At 36.9% G+C, this 22,707-nt stretch overlaps 1 protein-coding gene across 3 annotated transcripts in view; it reads left to right on the top strand.

Moving 5' to 3' along the window:
• The window catches only part of LIN9 (lin-9 DREAM MuvB core complex component), a 28,886-nt gene extending 8,805 nt beyond the window's left edge, over positions 1 to 20,081 (top strand). For all 3 annotated transcript variants that reach the window (XM_010288337.1, XM_010288336.1, XM_010288339.1), the window contains 10 exons: positions 1,175 to 1,300; positions 5,980 to 6,137; positions 7,232 to 7,365; positions 8,309 to 8,428; positions 8,589 to 8,690; positions 13,111 to 13,191; positions 16,514 to 16,639; positions 16,982 to 17,164; positions 17,278 to 17,375; positions 18,665 to 20,081. In XM_010288337.1, coding sequence (XP_010286639.1) covers positions 1,175 to 1,300; positions 5,980 to 6,137; positions 7,232 to 7,365; positions 8,309 to 8,428; positions 8,589 to 8,690; positions 13,111 to 13,191; positions 16,514 to 16,639; positions 16,982 to 17,164; positions 17,278 to 17,375; positions 18,665 to 18,770 — 1,234 coding nt within the window. In that variant the 3' untranslated portion in view covers positions 18,771 to 20,081. The remainder of the gene's footprint in view (positions 1 to 1,174; positions 1,301 to 5,979; positions 6,138 to 7,231; positions 7,366 to 8,308; positions 8,429 to 8,588; positions 8,691 to 13,110; positions 13,192 to 16,513; positions 16,640 to 16,981; positions 17,165 to 17,277; positions 17,376 to 18,664) is intronic.
• The last annotated feature ends 2,626 nt before the right edge of the window (positions 20,082 to 22,707 follow it).

The following is a 22,707-nucleotide window of genomic DNA, read 5'->3' as shown; positions in this document are numbered from 1 at the left end:
AAAAAAAAAAAACCCACACCCAAAATAGTTGGCCTTTACACAGATATCTTACATTAGTGACAGTAAATCTGGATAAAATAAAACTCTTCTATACACTTCCTTGTCTATTTCCTGAGCCTCATTGATAATTCTTTGTGGTTTCCTTTTCACTTCATGCCACAGCTGCAGTTCCTTCTACTGCAAAATTCCATTCTTGACAGAGTCTCCTTATCTCCATGTACCTTTCCTCTCTCCTGCCACCCCATACGCTCACTTGAAAGTGGTGTTGCTTCCAAGATCCTCTTCTGTGCTTGGGGATAGTCCCCTCTAAGCCTCAGCACCCTGCTGAGAATGGAGAAAAGTAGCTTTATGTAGGATGCGGTTATTCTTTTGTTCTCACCAGGTGAGATCTATTTTAGTTGCACATAGTCTTTAATGATTAACCTGCTATTAGACAGGCATATCCATTGCTGCTCCCTTGTCTCTTCAGCCCAAGAAGGATGTGATACTACAAAGTAAAAGGCAGTTATAAAACATAGAGATACAGACAGGTCATAGCATCAAAAAGAAATTCATAAGTTGCGTAGGTAGGTTCTCTGAACTGTCACTTCTATAAATATACTGATCCTCTGCTTCATCATGGAGTCGTCGTATGGTACAATAAAAGTCTCACCTGTATAGCTGTAGAGAAGGACAAGTTGGCTCAATTTCCTGTGTTTTGGAACCCTCTGTTGAGAATCTGGGTTATAATTGAACGAATTTATGAAAAAGGTACTGTCTTTCTATTTCTGATTATCACACTGTCCCTCCCTTTATTCTGAATACCTCATTGTATCTTTATGGTTTCCTTCAGTGTGTTGCAGTATCCCCATGACACTGCACTGGCTTTCCTGAAGTTTCATTTGGTGCAAAGCAGGATGAATCCATGTTTCCCTGTAGTAACAAGAGAGAGGAACATTTTTAAACATCACTGATAGTAAGGCTTAAATAAAATAATAGTCCTGGAAAGTTTCTGTCTTTGTTTTCAGTTTAATTTATTTTAGGTTAAATTTTTCCTTTGAATAGGAGTGACTTGTTTATATGACTGATTTATACTTTTTGTTGTCAATGTATTTCTTATGATGGACGTTTTTTGGAATCTCATGACACTAGTTTACTAAGTGTAGTTAACAGAGAACCTATTATGTTTCAACAGACCACTGTTTGAAGGAGATAATGACTTCTGTATATGCCTGAAAGAATCTTTTCCAAATTTGAAAACCAGAAAATTGACAAGAGTAGAGTGGGGGAAAATCAGACGATTAATGGGAAAACCACGGAGGTAACTTTTTTCTTTTCTTTCTTTTCAACCAATAACTATGTGTAGTTTTGATGTTACTGGAATTCTTCCTTCTAAAATAATTTTGCATGCAGGTAGTAAAGTAAAATAATAGCAGAGAGTAGAAAAACATTTTATTGAAAAGGTATTCTCTGAGCGCACACTCTGCTCCCACACACACCCTATTCCTTATATTGCATGGGTCCAGTCCATGTAATTCTCATGAGCCTATACTTGAAATGTTCTCTTCCCACTCTAGATAACTGAGTGTCCAAGCTAGGATATGTTGACATTATTATTGTATCTTCTATGCTGCAGTGCTTCCGGGCATGGAAGACAGACCAGTTTTTCCCAAAGTGGGTTGTTTTTTTTCTGGTTATTACTAGGTCTTCTATGGGGAAAACAAGTGCACATTTTAATCTCATTTATTTTATTATTTTTTTAAACTATTTTATAGATCCTCAACTTTTCCTGGCTTGGTTCTCAAAACAGAGAGAGGAGAAAGTCACCCATAAAATATTGTACACTGTAGAGAAGCCAGAATTTAACAAAGGGCATAGTCTTTTCTCTAATTTAGGATGCTTAATTCTTAAACCCACTGATTCAGTTCAGCACTTTCACAGAACCAGAAGGGAAGGCATAGAGAAGACACGGCCAGGCTTACCTGGAGACAGAACAAGAGGCAATGGGCACAAGCTGAAACACAAGGAGGATCAGTCTTAACATAAGGAAACACTTCTTTTTACTGTGAGGGTGACTGAGCACTGGCACAGACTGCCCAGAGAGGTGACAGAAATCTCCATCCTTAGAGATACTCAAAGGCTGCCTGGATGTGGTCCTGGGCAGCCTCCTGCAGGTGACTCTGCTGGAGGGGTTGGAGCAGACGACCTCCAGAGGTTCCTCCCAAACTCAACCATCCTGTCATTGTGTAAGATCAGGAGAAAAATGTGTAAGTAGTGTTGCAGAAATGGACGACAGGTTTATTTATAAAAATACAAACACTATGAAGCACCAAACCCGTTTCATAGATAACCTTACTGAGTCAGATCATATTTTGTCTGATGGAGGCTATTTCATCTCCTGTACCTAGAAACAACTCTATGTAACTAAAAATTGCCAGTCACAGGAAGGCAGCAGAGCCAGATTAAAAATAGTTCCTTTTGGAAAGGTGTTCGTGTTGTTTGAGCTTAACTGAGAAAGCTTTTCATTCCTCTATCATCACACTTCCTACTGAGAAGGAAGTGATGTATTTGGGGGTTAAATCATCACTTATTATTCATTTGATTTTTGCTAAAAGCGCGCACCATTATAAAAGCTCATCTTGCCTCATTCAGCAGTCTGTTGGACCATTGATTAAACTTCCTTTTGCGGGGGGTGTTGTTGGTGGTTTGTGTTTTGGGTTTTTTTTGTTAAGCTATCATCCAGTTACATTTTTAAGAAGAGAGACTCATGCCTAAGGAACCATCTAAGTGGGCAGCAAGTTTTATCTGAATTCTGAAGTACAAGTATTTCACTGGATATAGAGTCTCGTTTTGTTTGTTCACCAAAACTTTACAAGTTCTTGCTTTTTTATCAGCATAAAATAAGCATTCTTGTTTGTTTTTCATTTCTTTAATTATTTTTAAAACCCCATATCTAGTGGTAGTCCATTTCAAGATGTCCACGGTGGTCTTTGGCCTTAGTTCTAAAAAATTCTGAATTATTCTAAATAATTTGAATGCTTTTCAAGATAATTTTCATTTATCTCTACAGCAAAGGTTTTTTATGTTACTGTTCTGTTAGAAATTTCTTCTGTGTGTCCTCATCATGTGCAAGCAAAGACCATGTCAAACAAGGAAAAAAAAAGACATTTTGCATCCACAGTGTTGATGGCAGAGGTTAATAGTGTCTCTGTGTGATAGCTGTGCACATGGTTGTAATCTTTATTTTGTTTTAAATATATTGTAATTTTTTTTGTCTGCTGCTACTTTAAATGTCCTATCACACCATCAACAGTGTGGTTGATTGGCACAACAGTATTCTTCATGGGAGCCTGCAAAGCTTGTAAGATTCCAGTAGACTGTGGGGAAAGATATGCTCCAAGAAAAGGAAGAGGTAATAGTTAGTCTTGTGTACTCTGTAAATAAACTTAATTGGCATTGTGAAATAGCAATGAATATGAATTAAGCTCAGATATGCTTGTCCTGCCACTATATGATAGTGATGATTCCTGTTAGTTCAAATTCTCATGACTGAGGTTAGAAACTGAGAAGAGTGTTCAACCTCTTAAAAAGTCTCTACAGAAAACTAATGAGGTTGCAATGTGATCTGTACCATAGTTTTAATCTTCATTTTTTCATAGGAATAGCACAAAGATGGGATAACCTTTATTAAATAGATCTGGAGGACGTGGGGTTGGAGTTTTCCTTTAACAGAAGCCAGAAATATGTTGCAAATACTTTCAACATCCATGACCTACAGCATTTGGGACAGACTTTTTAAGAACATCTGAGCTAGCAGTAAAACAGTAGGTGCTGTTGTAGGGACCTCCAAGATCAGTGATTAGTACATCAGCATTTGAATTTGTATTTCTAAGAGCACGGGTCAAAGAACATCAGGCAATATCTGATGTTCCTGATGCAAGACCCTGGCCATGATTAGAAGGACTAATGGACTGATATTAAAGTCTATATTGCCTCTTTTTTCTTTTTTTTTTTCTTTTTTTTGTCTGTCTTTCTGTGATTAGTCATTCTATTCTCCTCAATTCTATTCTCCTCCCGGAATTCACAGCCTATGGCAAGCATTATTTCACACTTGTTTCTTCCCAGTAGTAAACATGAAGTAAATAAATAGCATCTTTAAATGAGAATATCCAAATAAGCTTTGCATAAGTCTCCCTACCACCATCACTCTCTGGCATATGCCATTCCAGATATTTTGAATTCCTAATGAGGATCCTTAGGCAATACACAACACCAGGGAAACACATTCTGCTCTTCAGCGGTAAACTGGTGAGTAGGACACACACCTACAGTTGCTCAATCTACAACACAGTTTCTAGACTATACAAAGACTAGTTGTGACTTTTGCGGTGATAGTGATTGGAAAACCTAGGGAAGGAACCTTCAGTGCAGTGCATTATTGCACGTGTCTGACAGAAGTGCATCACCACTTCAGTTCATTCCTGGTTTTGTTTGTTTTTTTTTTTAATGGCTTGCTTACGACTAAGATCTCATTGTATTGACACTATACACACTGGACAAAACAGGTGGTCTATGCTCCATATAGCTTAGAAACCATGTATAAGATAAGAGCAAATGATGTATGCATGTAGACAAACTGCTAGTCAGTATGAAAGAAAGTGGTCTCAGCATCCTGACATCTTAGTTCTTATGATCTTCTCATACACATTGCAAGGTAGAGAAATTTTGGAGAATAGTGGAATGGTGTTGTGGAACTCTGAGTGAGTGGTATACAGAAGAAAACATAAGAATGTTTATTTCTGCATGTAAGAAGAGAGTAGAAGCACACTGGGAAATAGGAGCTGACTGCTCTGTACTGAGTGAGAGAGAAATGACTGAGTAAGATCTTGAAGGGATTTAAAACAAAGTAATTTGCACTGTAGAAGGGGGAACCAGCAGAGGAGTTGTTAGTGTCTTCTAAAATAACCTCATAAAAGAGGGCACTTTATTGATCAGGAATCAATATATAAGTGTCTGAGTTCCACAGAAAATGTTTAAATTGCATTTCACTGCAGTAAAGCAATTAACAAAGGTAGTAAATTATTTGATAAATAACAGCTTCTGCAATTAAGCAGACCTACAATAGCATCTGTACTCCTTTTTTAAATGACTTCTTCCATTGACACAAGAATGATAAAACTTTTTTTTTTAATAAGGACTGAGAGATAGGGTCGAGTCCTTTAATGTCTTTATGCTTTCAGTATCTCCCTCATGCATCACGCCTATTCAGTAGGTTAAAAGTGAAAACGAATAAAACCAAATAAGGCTTGGGAGTAAGTCTTCCATCTTTTAGATTACATTTTAAGACACCCCCCTAAAACGGGGGAGGGGAGTGCTAGAGACTATCTGATTTTACACAGTAGCCCAGGTTCAAACAAATTCGTAGTCTCAGAACAAGTAATCTGCATAATAGGGATTTTGTGGCTGAGTTGTACTCTGCACAGATGCAAGAAGATGAGACAGAGATGTGCACTTTTATGTTCTGAGTCTGGTGCCCTTTCATACTGTTAGTTTAATTGAGCTGATGAGCACATGTGAAAGGGATCTACTCTCTATCGGTAAGTGATGGCAGCCAGGAACCTTACAGTGAGTCCTTACATGCATTGAACTGATACTCAGAGTAGACTGGATGAGGGACCTGCTTTAGCTTTGTTCTGACACCAGGTGGATCCCTATAAGCAGAAAAGTCCTTAAAAGTTGTACTTTTCTGATACCCTAATGCAACAGCTAGCATTCCTGAGTATTATTTTTAAATAAACTGTTATTTTAGAAGTGATAATTCTGGGGACTAAGACTCTCTAAATTCCTTCAACGAAAAATCCTTTTCTCTTGAACACTTCACCCCAAGCTTTTTCATTTTCCTTCCCTGAGTTGTAAACTATGCCTTCCTATTTGATGTGTTTTCACATATGTATGTTTTCAGTGCTGATTTAAGTGTAATTTTACCTAATTGTATTATAGGTGTTCCTCTGCATTCTTTGAGGAAGAGAGATCAGCGTTAAAACAGAAACGGCAGAAGATAAGACTTTTGCAGCAGCGGAAAGTTGCAGATATTTCACAATTCAAAGATCTTCCAGAAGAAATTCCATTACCACTTGTAATAGGAACAAAAGTTACAGGTAATTTCTTGAAAACAAACAAAAAAACAGCCAAGTGTTTTGCAAAGATTTTAGTAAACCATAATATACTTAGTGTAGATAGTTAAAATAAATTTATAACATCAAAAACTGCATGGCTTTTTTGTTAGCTCATTGAGAAGGTGCTTGTGAAGATTAGCTAGTATTTTTAAAAGTGTGATACAATTTTGAGGTACAAATTTAGTATGGTTTATTATTTCTGCTGCTCAAATTGTAGATTTATTTTTCATGTCAAGTATGCCTAACAAATCTTGGAGAGACAGATGCTTAAATGCAAAGAGCTGAGTGCTGTCTGCAAGTTTAAAACCTAACCTAATATAAAACTTGAGCTTCATTTTTCCATAAATATAAAAATATTTGCTTTGAAACAGATATACAATTGATATTGCAGTGTAGTTGGACATGTATACTAAACATGCCATTGCCTTACTGAAAATAACTTAGACATAACTGAGGAAGGAATATTGTTAAAAACATTCCATAAATTTTGTCTAACTTCATAAAAACTTCAATTCCTCCATCCTGTCTGTTTGTGATACAGATGCTTTTCACTTAAGCATGGTATCTCCCACTCAAGCCACTACTGTTTATTGCTTTTTGTATTCTGCAGTAACACTTAACTCTTGCTGAAGAGTGGGCATGCACAACACTGCCTCTCCTCGCTCTCCTAGAACTGTATCCCTGAGCTGCATTTTTCATTGTCTTTTGCTAAATATGTAGTTATCAGTGGAAGTGATCAAAGAGAAATGGTATACAAAATCATCTGGAAGTTGACTTTTGCCTACAAAATTTGTCTGTCAGAAGGTATTGGGTATTAAATAGTGTTTTATTTACACGTAAGTATAGTGCTATGGATTAGACTTAGGAAATACTTGACTTGCAAAGATAAATTTGACAAAAATTTAGGGAGTATTTCTGTTGTCTACAATTCTTTTTCAGGGTTTACTTTTTTTTTATTTAACCTGTGCATTTTAAATATACATATAAAGGGTTACTTGCAAAAGATGTGTTAAGTCAATTTTTCTCAATGGTATCAGAATGTTACAATGTTTGATTTGCTCTTGGTTTTTTTAAAGCACGTTTGCGAGGTGTCCATGATGGCCTATTCACTGGACAAATAGATGCTGTCGACACTCTTAATGCTACGTACAGAGTGACTTTTGACAGGGCAGGTCTTGGAACGCATACAGTCCCAGATTATGAAGTTCTTGTAAGTATTAATGACATGTTCTTAAAACAGCTGTAGTAGAAAATAACATAAAAATAAATTTAAAAGTCTGCAGTCATAACAGGTGCGTGGGAAATTCCAGGGGAACGAGCTTCTACTGTTCATAGTTTTGTAGAACAGGATAACCCTCTATGATAAAAACATAACGGCTCAGGCTGGAATAATTTACCAGACCTACTATTGTAAGTTGTTATAATAGCCTGAGTTTAATGTGAAGAAATACAATGAGCAGTGTAAGATCCCAAAGAAAATTCTGCTATGGGATCCTGGCAGGATTTGCAGATGTTCAAGAAAACCTGGCCCTTTGTAATTTGCCAAATTTGTAATTTGAAAGGCCTGTGGTAGTTGCAAGCAAGTATTATGAGTTGATTTAACCTCATTTTGAAACTTCTTATGGTAATGAAGCTACCTGTGGGGATGTTGCTTTGGTCAAAAAATTTGGGCTTATTTCCCAGCTCATAGGCTTTTGTACGAATTTATGGGCTCCAGGAATTGTTCTTGCCAAACAGTCCGACCTAGACTGCAAGCTTTTCAAAGGACTTCATGTTCTTTTGTGTCCTGTGTAGTGTTGAATCTACTAAGGGCCATAATTTGTCTAGTCTCTGTCATGATCTGAGTTTGGAGTCTCTACTGAGCTCCTGTTCAGTCATGATTTGTCTGCAACTTGCCAATAGAATTTTTGGAAATACTATTGCAGGTTTTATTTGATGTGGTGCCATAACACTTTGGAAACTCCAGCAATGGAATATGATCTTGAAGCTCCTGCTAGCACAAAAGTAAAACGTTAACCTTTTAACCTTGTTGGGTTAGGGCATTGATAGGCATGACTAGTCCAGATTCCAGAAATAAATTATGTACTCCAAAAGGTGTGTAAAATTAATTAATCTGACAGCTGAAGTATGTCCTTCTTTTTCCTGTTTTACAGAGTAACGAGCCTCATGAAACCATGCCAATTGCTGCCTTTGGCCAGAAACAACGGCCTTCAAGGTTCTTTATGACCCCTCCCCGATTGCATTATACACCTTCACTCCAGTCCCCAATTACAGTAAGTTACTTTTTTCGTGTAATATTAATCATAGAAATATTTTCTGATACACATTGAAGCTGTTAGCTTAAACAGTTTTCTGAGGGTATTCAGCAAGATACAAATTTTAGCAAGGCCCTCAAAAAATAAGCTATTAAATTAAATGTTCTTTCTTGTATAGGACAGTGATCCTTTATTAGGACAATCTTCGTGGAAAAACAAAATTTCAGGCACAGATAGTGAAACACTAGGAGGCTTTCCAGTAGAATTCCTCATTCAAGTGGTAAGTGTCAACTGCAACTTTTTATTTTGTTGTGTATTGTCCTTTTGCGTTTATTCTGCCAATTCTTCTGCAGTTAAATGACCTTCTGTTGATTTATGACAGATATAGTGATATCCAAATTAATTTTTGAAAATATTTTAATATTTGCTTTTATTCCCACCCAGCCCTTTCTTAACTTTCTCGCTTATAAACTTTGAAATATGCTGCTCTTCAGACCACAGGACGGGCTTATGTCTCCAGAAGCATGTCTTATTTTTCCCAGCTCTACCACTTGGTCTAAAAAAAGGCATTCTTTCTACCTGCAAACTTTGTACTGTGTTAAGACTTTTTTTTTTTTAGTTTAAAATATACTTGCATTATGCAAAGAACACTTGCCCTTGTATATTATCATATATTGTATAATACTGTATTTTGTTATGTAATGTCCTACCCTCTTGGAGAAGAAAAGCAGCACTCTTTTACCTAAAAGCAGACAGACATGTTATAGTTAAGAAAACCTTTTTTTGGTCTCATCTTTATGAAATAATTCCTCAGTGATTTTTTTTTTGTTTTTTTTTTTTTTTTTTTTTTTTTTGGGTATACCAGTTCAGAAGAGCACAGACAAGTAATGTTAGGAAGCTGAGACTCATTGAATATCAAAACTCATCAAAGCAAATTACTCTTCAGGATGATGGAAGAATGTACTTGCTCATGTTGGCTTAGCTTAAGATCTGTGATTGAATTGTGTAACAATGAAAGCTGTTTTGAACATGCTAAAGGAGATTGGAATCATCTGTGTTTTAAAATATTAAGAAATGAGAAATAATATTGCTACACTTTTCTCAAATTTTAAAGTGTATGTAATTAGTGAAAAGAATGAAGTTGTGTCTGTAGCTCACATGAGACACTAATATTTTGGCCATTCAACATAATGAATTTTGACAGAATGATCTATTCAGTTTTTTAGGGTAAACTTATTGTTTGAAGCTAATTTTGAAAAAGATGACTTAGCATCTGGCTTAGTTAAGAAAACTTAAAATAGATGTAGTTGCTATAGGACTAATTATGTTAAAAATGGAAATAAATGAAAGATACGGCCTTTGTGCTGCTAAACTGTATCTGCAGCTATCCTCCTAGTTGAGTCACTGAGGATAATCGATGAAACTGGGTAACTGAGGGTGTATTGAGCTTTACAACAATTTAGTGTGTCAAGTTGATCTGTTTATGATATTGTTTCTGTATTTTCAATATGAGAATGTGTGATTTCTTAGTCACATTTGGTGGTGTTATTACTCGTTAAAAGGAAATCTGAGTCTGAAAAGTATAGGCCTCTTGCTTGTATTACAAATGGTGGCATTTTACGAAGATACCGCATTAATATCTGGTTTTGCTTGAAGATTTTCAAAATATTTTGAACAAAATCAAGACACAGATTCTTGGCATGTGTTTATGTGAGCATCTTATCTAGGTTTTTGATAAAGAATCATGAGGCTTAAAAAAACATACATTGAAGGACTGCATGATTTTTAAGCCTAGCATTTTAAGCATCAACTTTAATTAAAAAGTTTAAGGATGGTACTGAAATTTGGTGTTGTGAAATACATGAGACTGGTGAATACTGATTATTGATTGTACTGCATTCACCGGCCCAGATGTGGTTTTTATGTTAAAGGTGACCATGAAAGATGTTCTAGCCTTTCTGATACGCTGGTACAGTAAAAAGGTCAAAGCCCTCATTCTGATTTAATGATGATTCAGGAAGTAAATGTTCAGAAAATGTTTGATTCAAAGAAAACTTTCTGGAGAGCTATTGCCAGGCAATTATTTAAGATACCATGAATAAACAATTTCACAGGAAGTCTTTATTTTGGACAAAACAGAAAAAATGCAGCACACACCAAGTAAGATTTTAACCCAGCCCCTCAGTTCTCTTTTACGGGTTCTGAAATTAATTTGGAACAAAAGGAAGTGTAGCCAAAATCACATGCAGACACTGACAAGCATTGGGGATATTCTCTTTACATATAACTTGCAGTTGTAAGCAAACATTGGGATGTATAACAACTATTTTAATCATAGTTCTACACTGATGAGTCTTTTTTAAAGATTTTTCTAAATCTTTATATTAACTTCTCTGTGTTTACATTTTGGCATCAGAGATGGCTATTGTTTTTTCTCTCCCCCTCAGCCCCTTGTTTTGTTTTGAGGAAAAAAAAAATAAGACTGGGGAGGCAACAGCCTGGGACAGGAGCGATTGTTTGCAGGGTTGCTGCATGCCCAGCAGAGGGACTGTTAATGCCGCGTGTTCACAAAAGTGCCTTGGTGTCTTGCTGATTGCTGTCGAAAAAGGAGTTACCTTCTTGACTTAAATGCACGAGGAAAAAATCTAAAAATGGATACTGGATTTTTGACAAGTTTGTCGTTATGAAAATTTTGAAAATATTGCATAGCAGGTTATTGCACGCTTTACTTTGAAATGTTTGTGTTCTTATAAATAGTCTTTTGACTACAAATGAAATCTAAGGTACGAATCTAAACATACTGGTTGGGTTGTTCCTTCAGATCTTCCCATTGTACTAAAACCTCATTTCCAGTTTAATAAGAACTATAAACTATAACAGTAAACAGGATGAGTTATGCTGAAAAATAGAGCTGTTAAGCAAGTATTGCTCAAGGAAAATAGGGCTGAACCGAGTTAAAGCATTCACTGATGACACTGGCAAATGAAAATGGAAGTCTATTCAATAATAGTGAAATTATTCTTTCTAGCAATGAGAGAAAGTTGGTAGGAATCACAGATACAGTGAAAGGTCAGAATTTCTTGTAGAATGATTCAGATTATCTCGATCACTGGAGTGTATCTGGGAATAGGATGACTAATATAAAATCCAAGCTCATGAGCTGGAGAACTAGGGCCCTGCATCTTTGAATATGTCTGGACATCAAAGTAGAAATTAAGCACCAAATACCTTCCAAGTTTTGGAGACTAATAATATATTCTGCATTAAGTTGGGGACTCACCAGCTTCATCAAGGAGGAAGACTTAGACGTGCTAGGCAGTTGCTGGACAGTGATGACAGCAGAGCCTCACAAGAAACTTTTTGGCAGCAGTGGCAGATGGTGTATAGTGCTTTCCTTCCTCCCAGGTGTGGGTTTTTGTGAGCATTTGTGTGGTGTGTTAGAAACTAGATCAGAGAGATAATCCATCTCACAAGTAACAATTTAAAAACTTCTTTCCTTGCCTTTTCTGAATTTATTGTTTGTCACAATCAGTTCCTCATGTAGCTGCAAAAGGTGACAGTGGATGGAAAAAAGGTACAGAAAGGGCCACCAAGAACCTTTTGTGGGAGAGGAGACTGGAAAGGCTTGAGTTGTGACTGGTCTAGTAACAGAACAGTGGAGAAGAAATGCTTTACTGTCTGTGAATAAACAGGGATAAATACAAGGAGGGAGAGTCTATATTTAGCTTAAAAACAGCTTTGACAGAACAAATTGCTATGAAGTGAACAAGGATGCATTTAACATGGAAATTCCAAGAAGATTCATAATTAGCTGAAAGAGGTCCCAGAACAATTTTCCATTAGGATTTGTGAGGGCAAGAAACCTGTCTGCTTTAAGACTGAACTTGAAAGTCAACAAAGGAGATTATATATAAGCAGATGTATGTTGAACTAGGCATTCCTATTTCTCCCAGTCCCATATTCCACTACTAGGATGCAGTTAACCCCTTTGCAATTTATAAAACCTGAAATCTTGGGTCTGTTTACAGCAGTGATAAAACTGTTGCTGGTTATAGTGGAGCTAGGATTTCTGTCGGGGCCCTAGAGAGTATGAATAGTTTTAGGAGTGATGTGCATGTTGAGAGCACTCCTAGTGATTTCCAGTTCAGCCTGCTAGGTCCTAAGGGCAGCAGAAACAGGGTATTCCCATTATGAGAGAGGGAAATGGAAAGCCCAGAGTTGTTCTGTGTGAAATAGGTCCAATCTCTATACCAGGTTTTACTGCAGGAGTGTGCACAAAGGGCAAGGGCTCGTTCAAGGGCACAGCTGAGAACTGTGTGAAAAAAGGCATGGTAAGGTGAGTGATATTAATTGTAGTACATGCTGACAACACCCTTCGCTTTCCTTCAGGCTGCAAAAAAATAAGATTCTTGATACTTCAGCCTCTAGCTGGCCATAAATTGTATTAGTCTTTCTATAGGGAATTTTGGCTGATAGATTTTAGCATTCTCCAATCCAATCTTAAAAATGCTGTAAAAATTTCTGGAAAATCCTTCATTTAATTTTAATTAATTTTTATTTCTGCATCTTAACTTGATCAACAACTGAGAAATGTATTTTAAAATTATGAAAGGAATGCACATTTTATTATCTTGAATTTCTATGGAATTTCAAAACTGTTTAAGAACCTATTAATTCTAAAAATAGTTCTTTTGTTTTAGACCAGGTTATCGAAAATTCTTATGATAAAGAAGGAACACATCAAACAATTGAGAGAGATGAATACAGAAGCAGAAAAGCTGGTGAGAATGTTCTCTTTTCAGTTCTTAAAACAAGATATGTTTTAACAGCTAATGCAAATAGATACAATAAAACTAGAGTCTAGAGAAAATCTGTATTTTATCGCTTTCTATAATGTGAAATTTTTTTTAAAGACAAGTCAGAGAGGACAGTTGTTTCAAATATGATTCTGCTTTGAAAACATTATGCTTTGGAAACTGATTAATGTTAACATCAGAATAGCATATGTCAGTTGACATGTGAAGTAAGGAAATACTGTGTACTTTGAGAATATTGGGTACAAGTTTATATGGTAAGACATTCATCATAATTTTATTTTGCAGATGGTAGGTACTTATTTACTTAGCTTTCTGGCTAAAACTCAGTTCAGAGATTTTCTATATGAAGCTTTGAGTGCCCTTGACCAGCATTTAAAATTACACCACCAGAGCACCTACAGCATAATTAGCAGCAGCAGAATATTTTTTCTTGCTAGGCTTTATCTAATCATCAGTCAGTAAATCAAAATGCTAAGAATGCCTCTTCTACCACCCATGGCTATCAATCAACTTGAAAGTGGAAACCTATCAGTCTCAATCTTCTGCTAGCGGCCATTCAGACAGTTGTCTTTAGCCTTCTGTCTGTACGTTGTAAAGGTTTGTGGAGAGGAAGAGGAGCCCTTTTTATTTCTTGAAACCAAAAATGCTGATTTTTTTTTTTCATGTGAAATATTTGAATGCTGAAGGATTTTATTTACTGTGGTAAGATTTCCCTCTTTGTCCCTTCAGTGATCATGTGCACATGTATGTTCTGTTATTCTGCTTCCTACTGCCCCATCCCTAGGTCTCTGTACTTTTCTTCTTTTGTGCTGTGATGCTGCTTTTCCAAACCTTGTTATCGTTTCAGTTACTACATTATTTTTTCCGTATCAAATGTTTTGTCTTTTAATTTTGCAAAAAGAAGCGAGATAAAACATACCGTTGCAACCTGTAACTCTGATACTGAAAAATTACCAACATTTCTTAAAACAAACTAAAAAACCTTTTGTTTTTACTGAGATACTAGTACTTTTGCATAGATAAGGACTCCATAGGAATGACAGTAGCCTTCCTCTGACAAGAATCCAGATATTAACATGTCATTCAGCTACTAACTCATAAATTAATATCAAGGAAAACAACAAAATTGAAAGAGCAAAAAAGCAACAGGGAAGAAGGGTATCTAGAAATAAATGTTAAATTTGGTATATTTTAGCTCAGTTGTAGCCTAGATAAGGACTTTGAGATACTATTGAAATTTTTCCCTTGCACTGTTTCCTTTGTAAACCAGCAACCATAAAGCAACCTCAGTTACTATTCAAGGCAGTCCTGATAAAAACAGAGAACACGATACCTTTATATTGGGCCATATTCTTAGCCTGTCTTCTAATCCCCTTTGTCCCTTGGCAATCCCATCTGTGTTTGTGCTGCTGAATATATGTTGTTTCTCCTTTAAAATGTATTTTCTTTGAACAAGAATCGTTTTCCAGCACCAATCCACTTGAACATCAATAACATACCTGAACATAATAAAATAGAATCCTTTGAGTTCATTCAGTTATAGTTTAATTGTCAGAAATTTGTAATAATTCGTATAATTATGATTTGATAATTGTTAGAATAACACCACTGTTTGGTTTAAAGTGATCCTTTTTTTAATGACTGATCCAATATCTCAATAAATGGAATTGACCAACATCAGAACTGGTACTGAATGTAGTCCATTATTATCTGGCAATAACAATAAATTTACATGAGGCAGGGGATGCCTTCAGAAGAGCTATTAATACATACAACTGCACATTTTCTATTTCATTTTTCTGAAAGGACAGCTTATCAATAGTTAAGCATCTTGACATCACTACTAGTCTTGGTTACAGGCTATAAACAAGTTACCATGTACTTAAACCAGTAAACACTTTGCTGATACCCATTTGGATAAATACATCTAAATAAAAAGGATGGCTAGTTCATTTTTTCACTTGACAAAGACAAGGTAAAGGTGATGCTGGTGGTTCCAGAGTGACAGAGATGTTACCTGCTTCCATCTACTAAGAGCCTGCTTCCATCTACTAAGAGCCATCCATCCTTTGTCTGCCAGTTCAGCTGTTTGTCAGTATTTCCAGATCTCAGATTGTTCCTGGATCAGAAATAGCGCTGGTGCTGAGAAATAGAATAACACTGACATAGAATGCCCTTAGCCTTTCCTTTCTGATGGGGAATTCACAATGGTCTGCGGCTTTCAGTCCAGTCTGCTCCAGAGGGGCTGGTAACTGAAGAAGGTTTGAAAGTTACTATTGTTTACTTACATTCCAGAGCTGCAGGGTGTATGTCAAATATATGCTTTTAAGTGAATTCAGAAGCTATGTTGTTAGTTAAAAGCCCAAATAATTTGTTATTCAGACTTGTAAATTCCTAGAAATCATTTCAGGGATTAAGTTTAATGGGGAACTTACAACTAAACTGATAACTGAAACCTCAGTTTTGAGTTTTTGACCTGGATCTTCCTGATGAAGGCTCTTGACTTTGCAACTTCTTTCATCTTTTGGTGTAAAATCTACAGCTACAGATTTGATTGTATGAAGTACCTGTATCTCATACTTGTGGCTGAGAAGCAGGGGTCTTCTTGCTTATCTTGCAAGGGGCCATTTGTGGAGGCAATTTTACAATATATTGTATGTTTTGTTTCAATTCTGTAAATATCACCCAAACAGTGTGGAGACACATTCTGAAAACAGTGTAAGAAAAAAAGTACTGTATTCTGGTATTTATTTTTCATGGAAAACTGTGTTACCCTAAGTATTTACATTATCAAATATAAGCTCTAGTAACTTCCTTTTTTGACACAACTGTTAGCTGGAACAGAAGGTATGTCGCACTGAGTTATCCTCGGGTGACCGCTAGCTTACTAGACAACTGTGCCTCCGATCTTGCAGCAGAGGTGGTTGTGGCCATATTGTCCTACACCATTCTACTGACTGGATAGTTTTCTGTTCGTGCAGTAGACAGAAGCCATACCCAACTACTGGAGAAGTAAGCAGGTCGGACCACGGTTGTTGTATGTAGTATTTACCACCACAGATTATTATAGCACTTTATGAAGAAAACAAAAGCATGGTAGTTACTACACAGTTGTCACTTGGAGTTTTAAACAGCAATGCTAGGTTTTAATATTTTGTATGTTGACATTTTTCTGTTAAACACTGGGATTTAAATATCTCAGCAAGTGAAAATTCTTTTTGATGAGTTCAAAAGATATGTAAGTACAGTATTGCATTAACTTTAATATGCTTTGTCTTTTCCACAGAAATCCTATTCTATGCCAATAGGCATTGAGTTTCAGAGGAGATACGCAACTATTGTTCTAGATCTAGAACAACTAAACAAAGATTTAAATAAAGTTTTGCATAAAGTTCAACAGTATTGTTACGAGGTAAGATTTTGCTGGAATCTGTATCTACTTGTTGGGTTTGTTTAACCTAAGTACAAAAAAAAAAAAAAATTCCTGGGAATAGGGCATAGGATGGAGGTCACTTTGAAATGACACTAGTAGCAGCTGTATTGGATTCTTTCTCTCTCCCTGTCCGTGCCTTTGTCTCTGTTTCTTTTACCAGAATGTAGATGCGTTTGCTGATGCCAGTGGTCAGTTTTGAAAGAGACATGCATGTACACAAATGAAGAAAAAACCCTGTGTGCCATATAACTGTGAACTCTCTTTGAATGAATTTGTCGTTTCACACTTCATTCTTCATTTCTCTTTATTATAACTACGCAGCTTGCTCCTGACCAAGGCCTCCAGCCTGCAGACCAACCAACAGATCTGAGGCGTAGGTGTGAAGAGGAGGCTCAGGAGATCGTCAGGCAAGCAAATTCCTCAACAACAGGACATCTTTGTGTTGAAAGTGAAAATTTAACTGATCTTATCTCTAGACTTACAGCAATATTACTGCAGATTAAGGTAAAATGTTTGCAAAAACTACAGTTTCTCTCACAAAATACATCATGTTAAGGCTCTGTCAGGTCCTTTGTGCCGAACTCTGAGAAGATTTTTTTTGTTTTCTTCTCCTACAGTGTCTAGCAGAAGGAGGTGACCTGAATTCCTTTGAATTTAAATCACTAACAGATTCATTAAACGACATTAAGAATTCAATAGACTCCTCAAATATCAGGTATTACTTTTTGAATATTTAATCCTTAGTTACACATTTTGTGCCAGCAAGCAATTCTTACTGTATTTTAGAGGTGAACATTGATTATAATTAAGGGTTTTAATCTGGTAACTTTTACTTACATGAACAGTCCCATTTAAAAGGGTGCTTCTTAAAGGGAGTGTGAAATTAGCAGTTTTCTGTTTGAACCAATCAATGAAGTAATGTGGTTTTAAAAAAACAGGAGAAAAAAAGTGCTAAAGGGATGCAGCAGCAACCAGACTTTCTTGCTCTTTGGTCATTTATGGCAACTAATAAGTTATTTTAAAGCATTTTCAGACTTTGAAATCCCCTAGTAAATGTATTATAGGTTCCTTAAATCACAGAACAGTGTAATTTCAGTATTCTTTTTGCATAGTTACTCAACCTCCTGTCTGTACATATTAAAAGCTGGCATATACGACAATTATAGCTGCTGACCAGCTTCCATTAGCAATATTTTAAACCAGGAAACAAAAGAACAGCCGTATTGTGACAGATGAAAGGCCCATGTAGTCTAGATGGGCTGTTTTTTCAACAGTTGTCCCAAGCAAGTGCCTGAGGAAGCATTATAAAAATAGCAAGAATATGGTGATACTTGTCTGGAGTACATTGCAGCCTCCAGCAATTTGTGACCAGGATTTTTTTTATAATTCTAATGCTGCTAAATTGCATAATTTAGAAAATATACCTAAATACCACAAGTATTTCCTTATACCTTCCATACTTTTATTGCTACATAATAATGGGAGACTACACATACTTTTTTTTTTCTTTGAAAGATACTAGGATGGCCTTTTGATTTAAAAATAATTATTGAGAAATGCTGGTTTATAGCTTTTTTTAATTAGTAAAAATAAACCCCAAACATAAGTGAAACTTCTCTTTGTTTCCATTGCCCATTGGAATGGATTCAACTAAAGGTTGATGTACACTGTGAAGGCGGCAATGATCCATTTCACTGTACTTATTTTGGGCATTTAAGCATCTCATAATATTTTTATTTCATTAACTCTGGTCATGTCAAAGTCTCCTTTAAAGTACACAAGTCAGTAACTCTCGACTTCATGCAGCTGCTTGTGCAAATGGTGTTTTCACATATGTCTCTATCAAGTTGCATTAGTACAAGTTGTGTTAATATGTACTACTGTGGTTCATCTGAATTTTTGTATTGGCTGTGTTTGTATTTTGACTTTCACATAGAAATATTCAGACACAACTCTTAAATATGGGCTTTAACACTTTTTTTTTCTCTTCTTTTCTTCCTGTAGCTGTTTTCAGAATAATGTTGAGATCCACGTTGCACATATTCAGAGTGGTCTGAGCCAGATGGGAAATTTACATGCTTTTGCAGCAAACAACACCAATAGAGACTGAAAACTTTTTCTTTCAAGTGTACAGCAAGTAGTTCTGGAAAGTCCTCTTCCTTTATATAGGCTTCACCAAATATCCTAACTGCCAGAAGATAAGGGAAAAGAAAACCTCTCAGAAAGGACCCTCTTAAATATATTCTATCTGCTGCTTAAGAAAACCAGCATTACTGGCCAGCGTTACATTAGATTTCTCCATTTGTTATTCACATACAGTAGTTTTGCTAACTGGTAATAATCTCTTAGTAATTGCATTTATTATAATAAACTTGAAAACATGCTCTCGTATAATTTGAACTTAGTTTTTAAAAGTTCAGATTAATTCTGCACACCTCTTGCTGTTGGCTCTCCTGGTATGTTAGACGGGATGAAGAGGAAATGGCTCAAATTAGTAGCCACATGGTAGGTCTTTGTTATTTAAAGCTACGCATCTGTGTAGGCATTGAGAGTTGCCATTTCAGCCTTCAGGTAGCTTGGTGACAGCGCAGGCTGGGTGTTCCCGACCTAAGGAAGCAGCAGCAGGATACTACGGACAGCCACCAGAAGCTGTAAACTTGAGGATGCTGGGCAGGTGTATCGATCAGTCAATGTCTTGTTGGAACTTTTAATTTATCATAACTTATATAAGGAGTCCGATGAAGGAATATAAAAATGTAACTGGTAACTTTCCAGAAAGAGATTGGTTATGGCTTTTTTCCCTCCGCACAGGGCAAAAGAAGTGCTTTAGTTGGTATTTTATATAAATGACTGGTTAAACTTAGTGTTTTTCCAAATTTTTGTTTGTTTTGCACAACTTTTAAATTAGATTACTGGTTATCCAACAATACCCAACATCTATATATATGAAGTTTTTTTTATAATTAAAGATAACCGGTGAGGTAAACTGCAAAAATAAAAAGTGACAACCTGCCTATGAGTACGTTTTGGAATGTTAATCTTGTAAAAAGTGTGTATTGGTTTGTTTAAATGGTCTTGTAAAGCTTCTGTGTAATGAATTGTTTCCAGATACAAATTTTTCAGAGATAGCTGTAGAGATGTTTTTGATTCTTTTAGATGCCTCATTAAATGAGGTCTTTTATATGTTAATGTATAAAGAATATGTAAACAGGATTATTTTCAATTTTTAAATTTTGTATAGTTTAAAGATGCTTCTGTATTCTGTGTTGGTATTGTGCCACTGCAAAACTTTAGTGCAGAGTTTATATTTAGCTAAACTTGTTCTGTTAATTAAGAGAAATGCATAAATCTTTTATTCTCAATGAAATTTGTAACTCTGAATAAATTGACCTATGAGAGTTGATATATTTCACAAAAATGCAAACTTTTTTGCTGATGGTCTCAGGTCATTTTTTTTTTTAAGAGGAGTTAATTGCTGAAAATGGAATGTTGTAAGGACAAGGAGAGTAGCTGTTTTAAAAGGTATTTAGAAAATTTAGAAGGGATATTACAAAGTAATGGTAAACACCTGTTTTCCTGAATTGCCCATAGAAATGTACCTCTCATAACGCAGTAGAATGTTGTACTGGTCCCTGGAATTGCTTTTGTAATTATGTTACCCAATTATTTTGTGGTGTTACCATCTGTTTGGTAAAGATGACAGAAAGGTCCCCTCCCACCACCCTTTTCATTTAAACAGAGGAAGGTGCCAAAGCCTAACTTAAAGCACACCGGTTTAGTCTGACAGCAACTAACGTGATCTACAGCTAACTCGGGAAGAAGGAGCCATCCTCTCACACCCTTGTCCTTGTCATCTGCTGCTCCTAAAACCTGCTATTGTGCTGGTGCGGGGAGCTGTGCTGCTGAAGAACAGGTCACCTTTTTTGTTGCATTTTCTGCCTCTGTGGCACTTGGAGCTTGCTTGTTGCCGGGGCGATGGGCACCGGTGCTGGCACAAGGAGAAGGTAAGGACTACCCTTTCCAGCAGCAGCTCGCGGGCTTACGGCACGAACCTCTTGTAACTCCCTACTCCTCTGTCAGGACTCTGCTGCCCTACTTACAAGTTAAGCAGATGCATAAATGCTTTTGTGGAGTAAGACTTCCCAACATTAAACCCCAGGCAGCCACAGAGGCTAACTTTGCCCTGTTGATAGCCAGCACCCCACACTGAGGGAGAGAGAAGTTGTAGACACTGGGAAGTACCACTGCAAAGAATGGTATTCGGCAAAGAGATCTGGGGACCTGCTTATCATGACAAACTCATTTCTTACTGCGTACAGAATACATTGCAATTAACCACCACGCTCCAATCTTAACTCTGATTACGTAGGTAGGATCTTTTTTACATGTGGATTCTTAATGAGCTCTTTCCAACATGTTTTGTATGAAGTGGGGTTTTTAATCATTGCAGGATAATTGTAACATAATGGAAGATACATAATTTGCGGTAAAAGTATCTGTGTACTTTCATGTTATTTGGCCAACATGCACAGGCAATGTGAATATACACACTGCTTTTCTTCAAGAGGTTGCATTTCCCCTCAATTACTGGTATGTTGGGTCAGATGTAATGTTACTGAGTTTTGGTGAAATGCAGCAACAAATCTGACTGTTTCTGCTGCATGTGGCCTAAGCATAGTAGGAATCTCAGGAACTTGCTACAATTACTGTAATTTAAGTCCGTAGGAGTAGAACAAGTCAGTTTGGTTTCTTAGAGACAGTAAACTTGAACTCACCCTGCACCGAAATGATTGTCTCCTTTTCTGTCTCCTCCTGTAAGTACTTCTCTTCTGGGGTCTTCCTGACCCCTAAAACAGCTCCTTAGGCACCCAAGTCCACTTGGGACAGATGGTGTCTGATTTTGGTTGGTGGGTTTTTGCTTCATGTTTGTTTTGGTCTCTTTTTTTCAAGGAGAGCTCTGTTTTCTGGAGGGAGAATACTGATCAGCAGCCCTGCTATGCCACTGTACAAGCTTGCAGTTCAGCCATGGTTCAGCTGTCCTGGATCTTGGTACGTTCTGGGGTGACATGGGGGATTTTGTGCATTGGCAGCCTTATTCTGTGGGGCATGATTCTTGCTATAGGGTATTTCTGCCACCAGTAGATGGGTTGCTTTTTCTGTGCTTCCAAACCATCAGAGCCTCATGGCATTCAGGTGCTCTTCCATAACCAGAGTCCTACAACTTGCTCCGCAAGGCTCTGAAGTACAGCTTTGTAGGCAGGAGTACATATATAATATATCCTTCCCTAATAGACTGACTGAATTACAGGAGAGGCTTCTGTTACTACTAATTTTTGTGTTCTCAGCAGCAGTCTCAACGCACAGCCATTCAGCCCACTACCCATCACATAAGCAGCTTCTGCATCGTCCCTAGTATTCAAAATCAAAGCTAAAGCACCTTAATGCCATTCACAAAATACAAAAATTACTTTCCTGTAGTTTAACCTTGGCTTAAGTGGCAGAGTTGAGGCTTTAGTCTGAGCAAGATGATAATTTGAGGGTTTGGGTTTTGTATTGCTTAAGCCGTAAATTTGCGTTTTTGTTCAGGGATGGTGGTTTAGAGCAGATCTAAAGCAAATACTGACAGAGATGGTTTAAGGCAGTTTTTTATAACCTGTCCTTCAGGCCCCTTGGGTCTCTTACTCATACCTGAACCGCAGCCATGGCTCTCCAGGCCCTGGGAAGAGAATCTACCACCTCTGTTCTACACCTCACGCTGGCCAAGGTAAGTAACCCTGTCCCCACCCCAGGCACACACACGTGTAAACCAAAATTGTAAACCTTTATTTTTCTTCCTCTGTCAAAAAAATCCCGACAGACCAGCCCCCCTCCTCAAAACACAGGAGCATTCGGTTAGCTTTTTGGCTTAAAGAAGGTTAAATAAGAATACAAAACATGCTAATGGAAATCTTTAAATACAGTGTAAAAAGACGCCATCAGCCGATGGAGCTGACCCGTATCTTCCTTAAATAAATACGTAAAAATCAGTTACTACCGGATAAAGTGCA

Source organism: Phaethon lepturus, unplaced genomic scaffold (assembly GCF_000687285.1).
Source record: "Phaethon lepturus isolate BGI_N335 unplaced genomic scaffold, ASM68728v1 scaffold43315, whole genome shotgun sequence".
In the NCBI taxonomy this organism is placed as follows: Eukaryota; Metazoa; Chordata; class Aves; order Phaethontiformes; family Phaethontidae; genus Phaethon; species Phaethon lepturus.
Note: the sequence above shows the minus strand (reverse complement) of the source record. Positions and strands in the feature narration are given on the sequence as shown.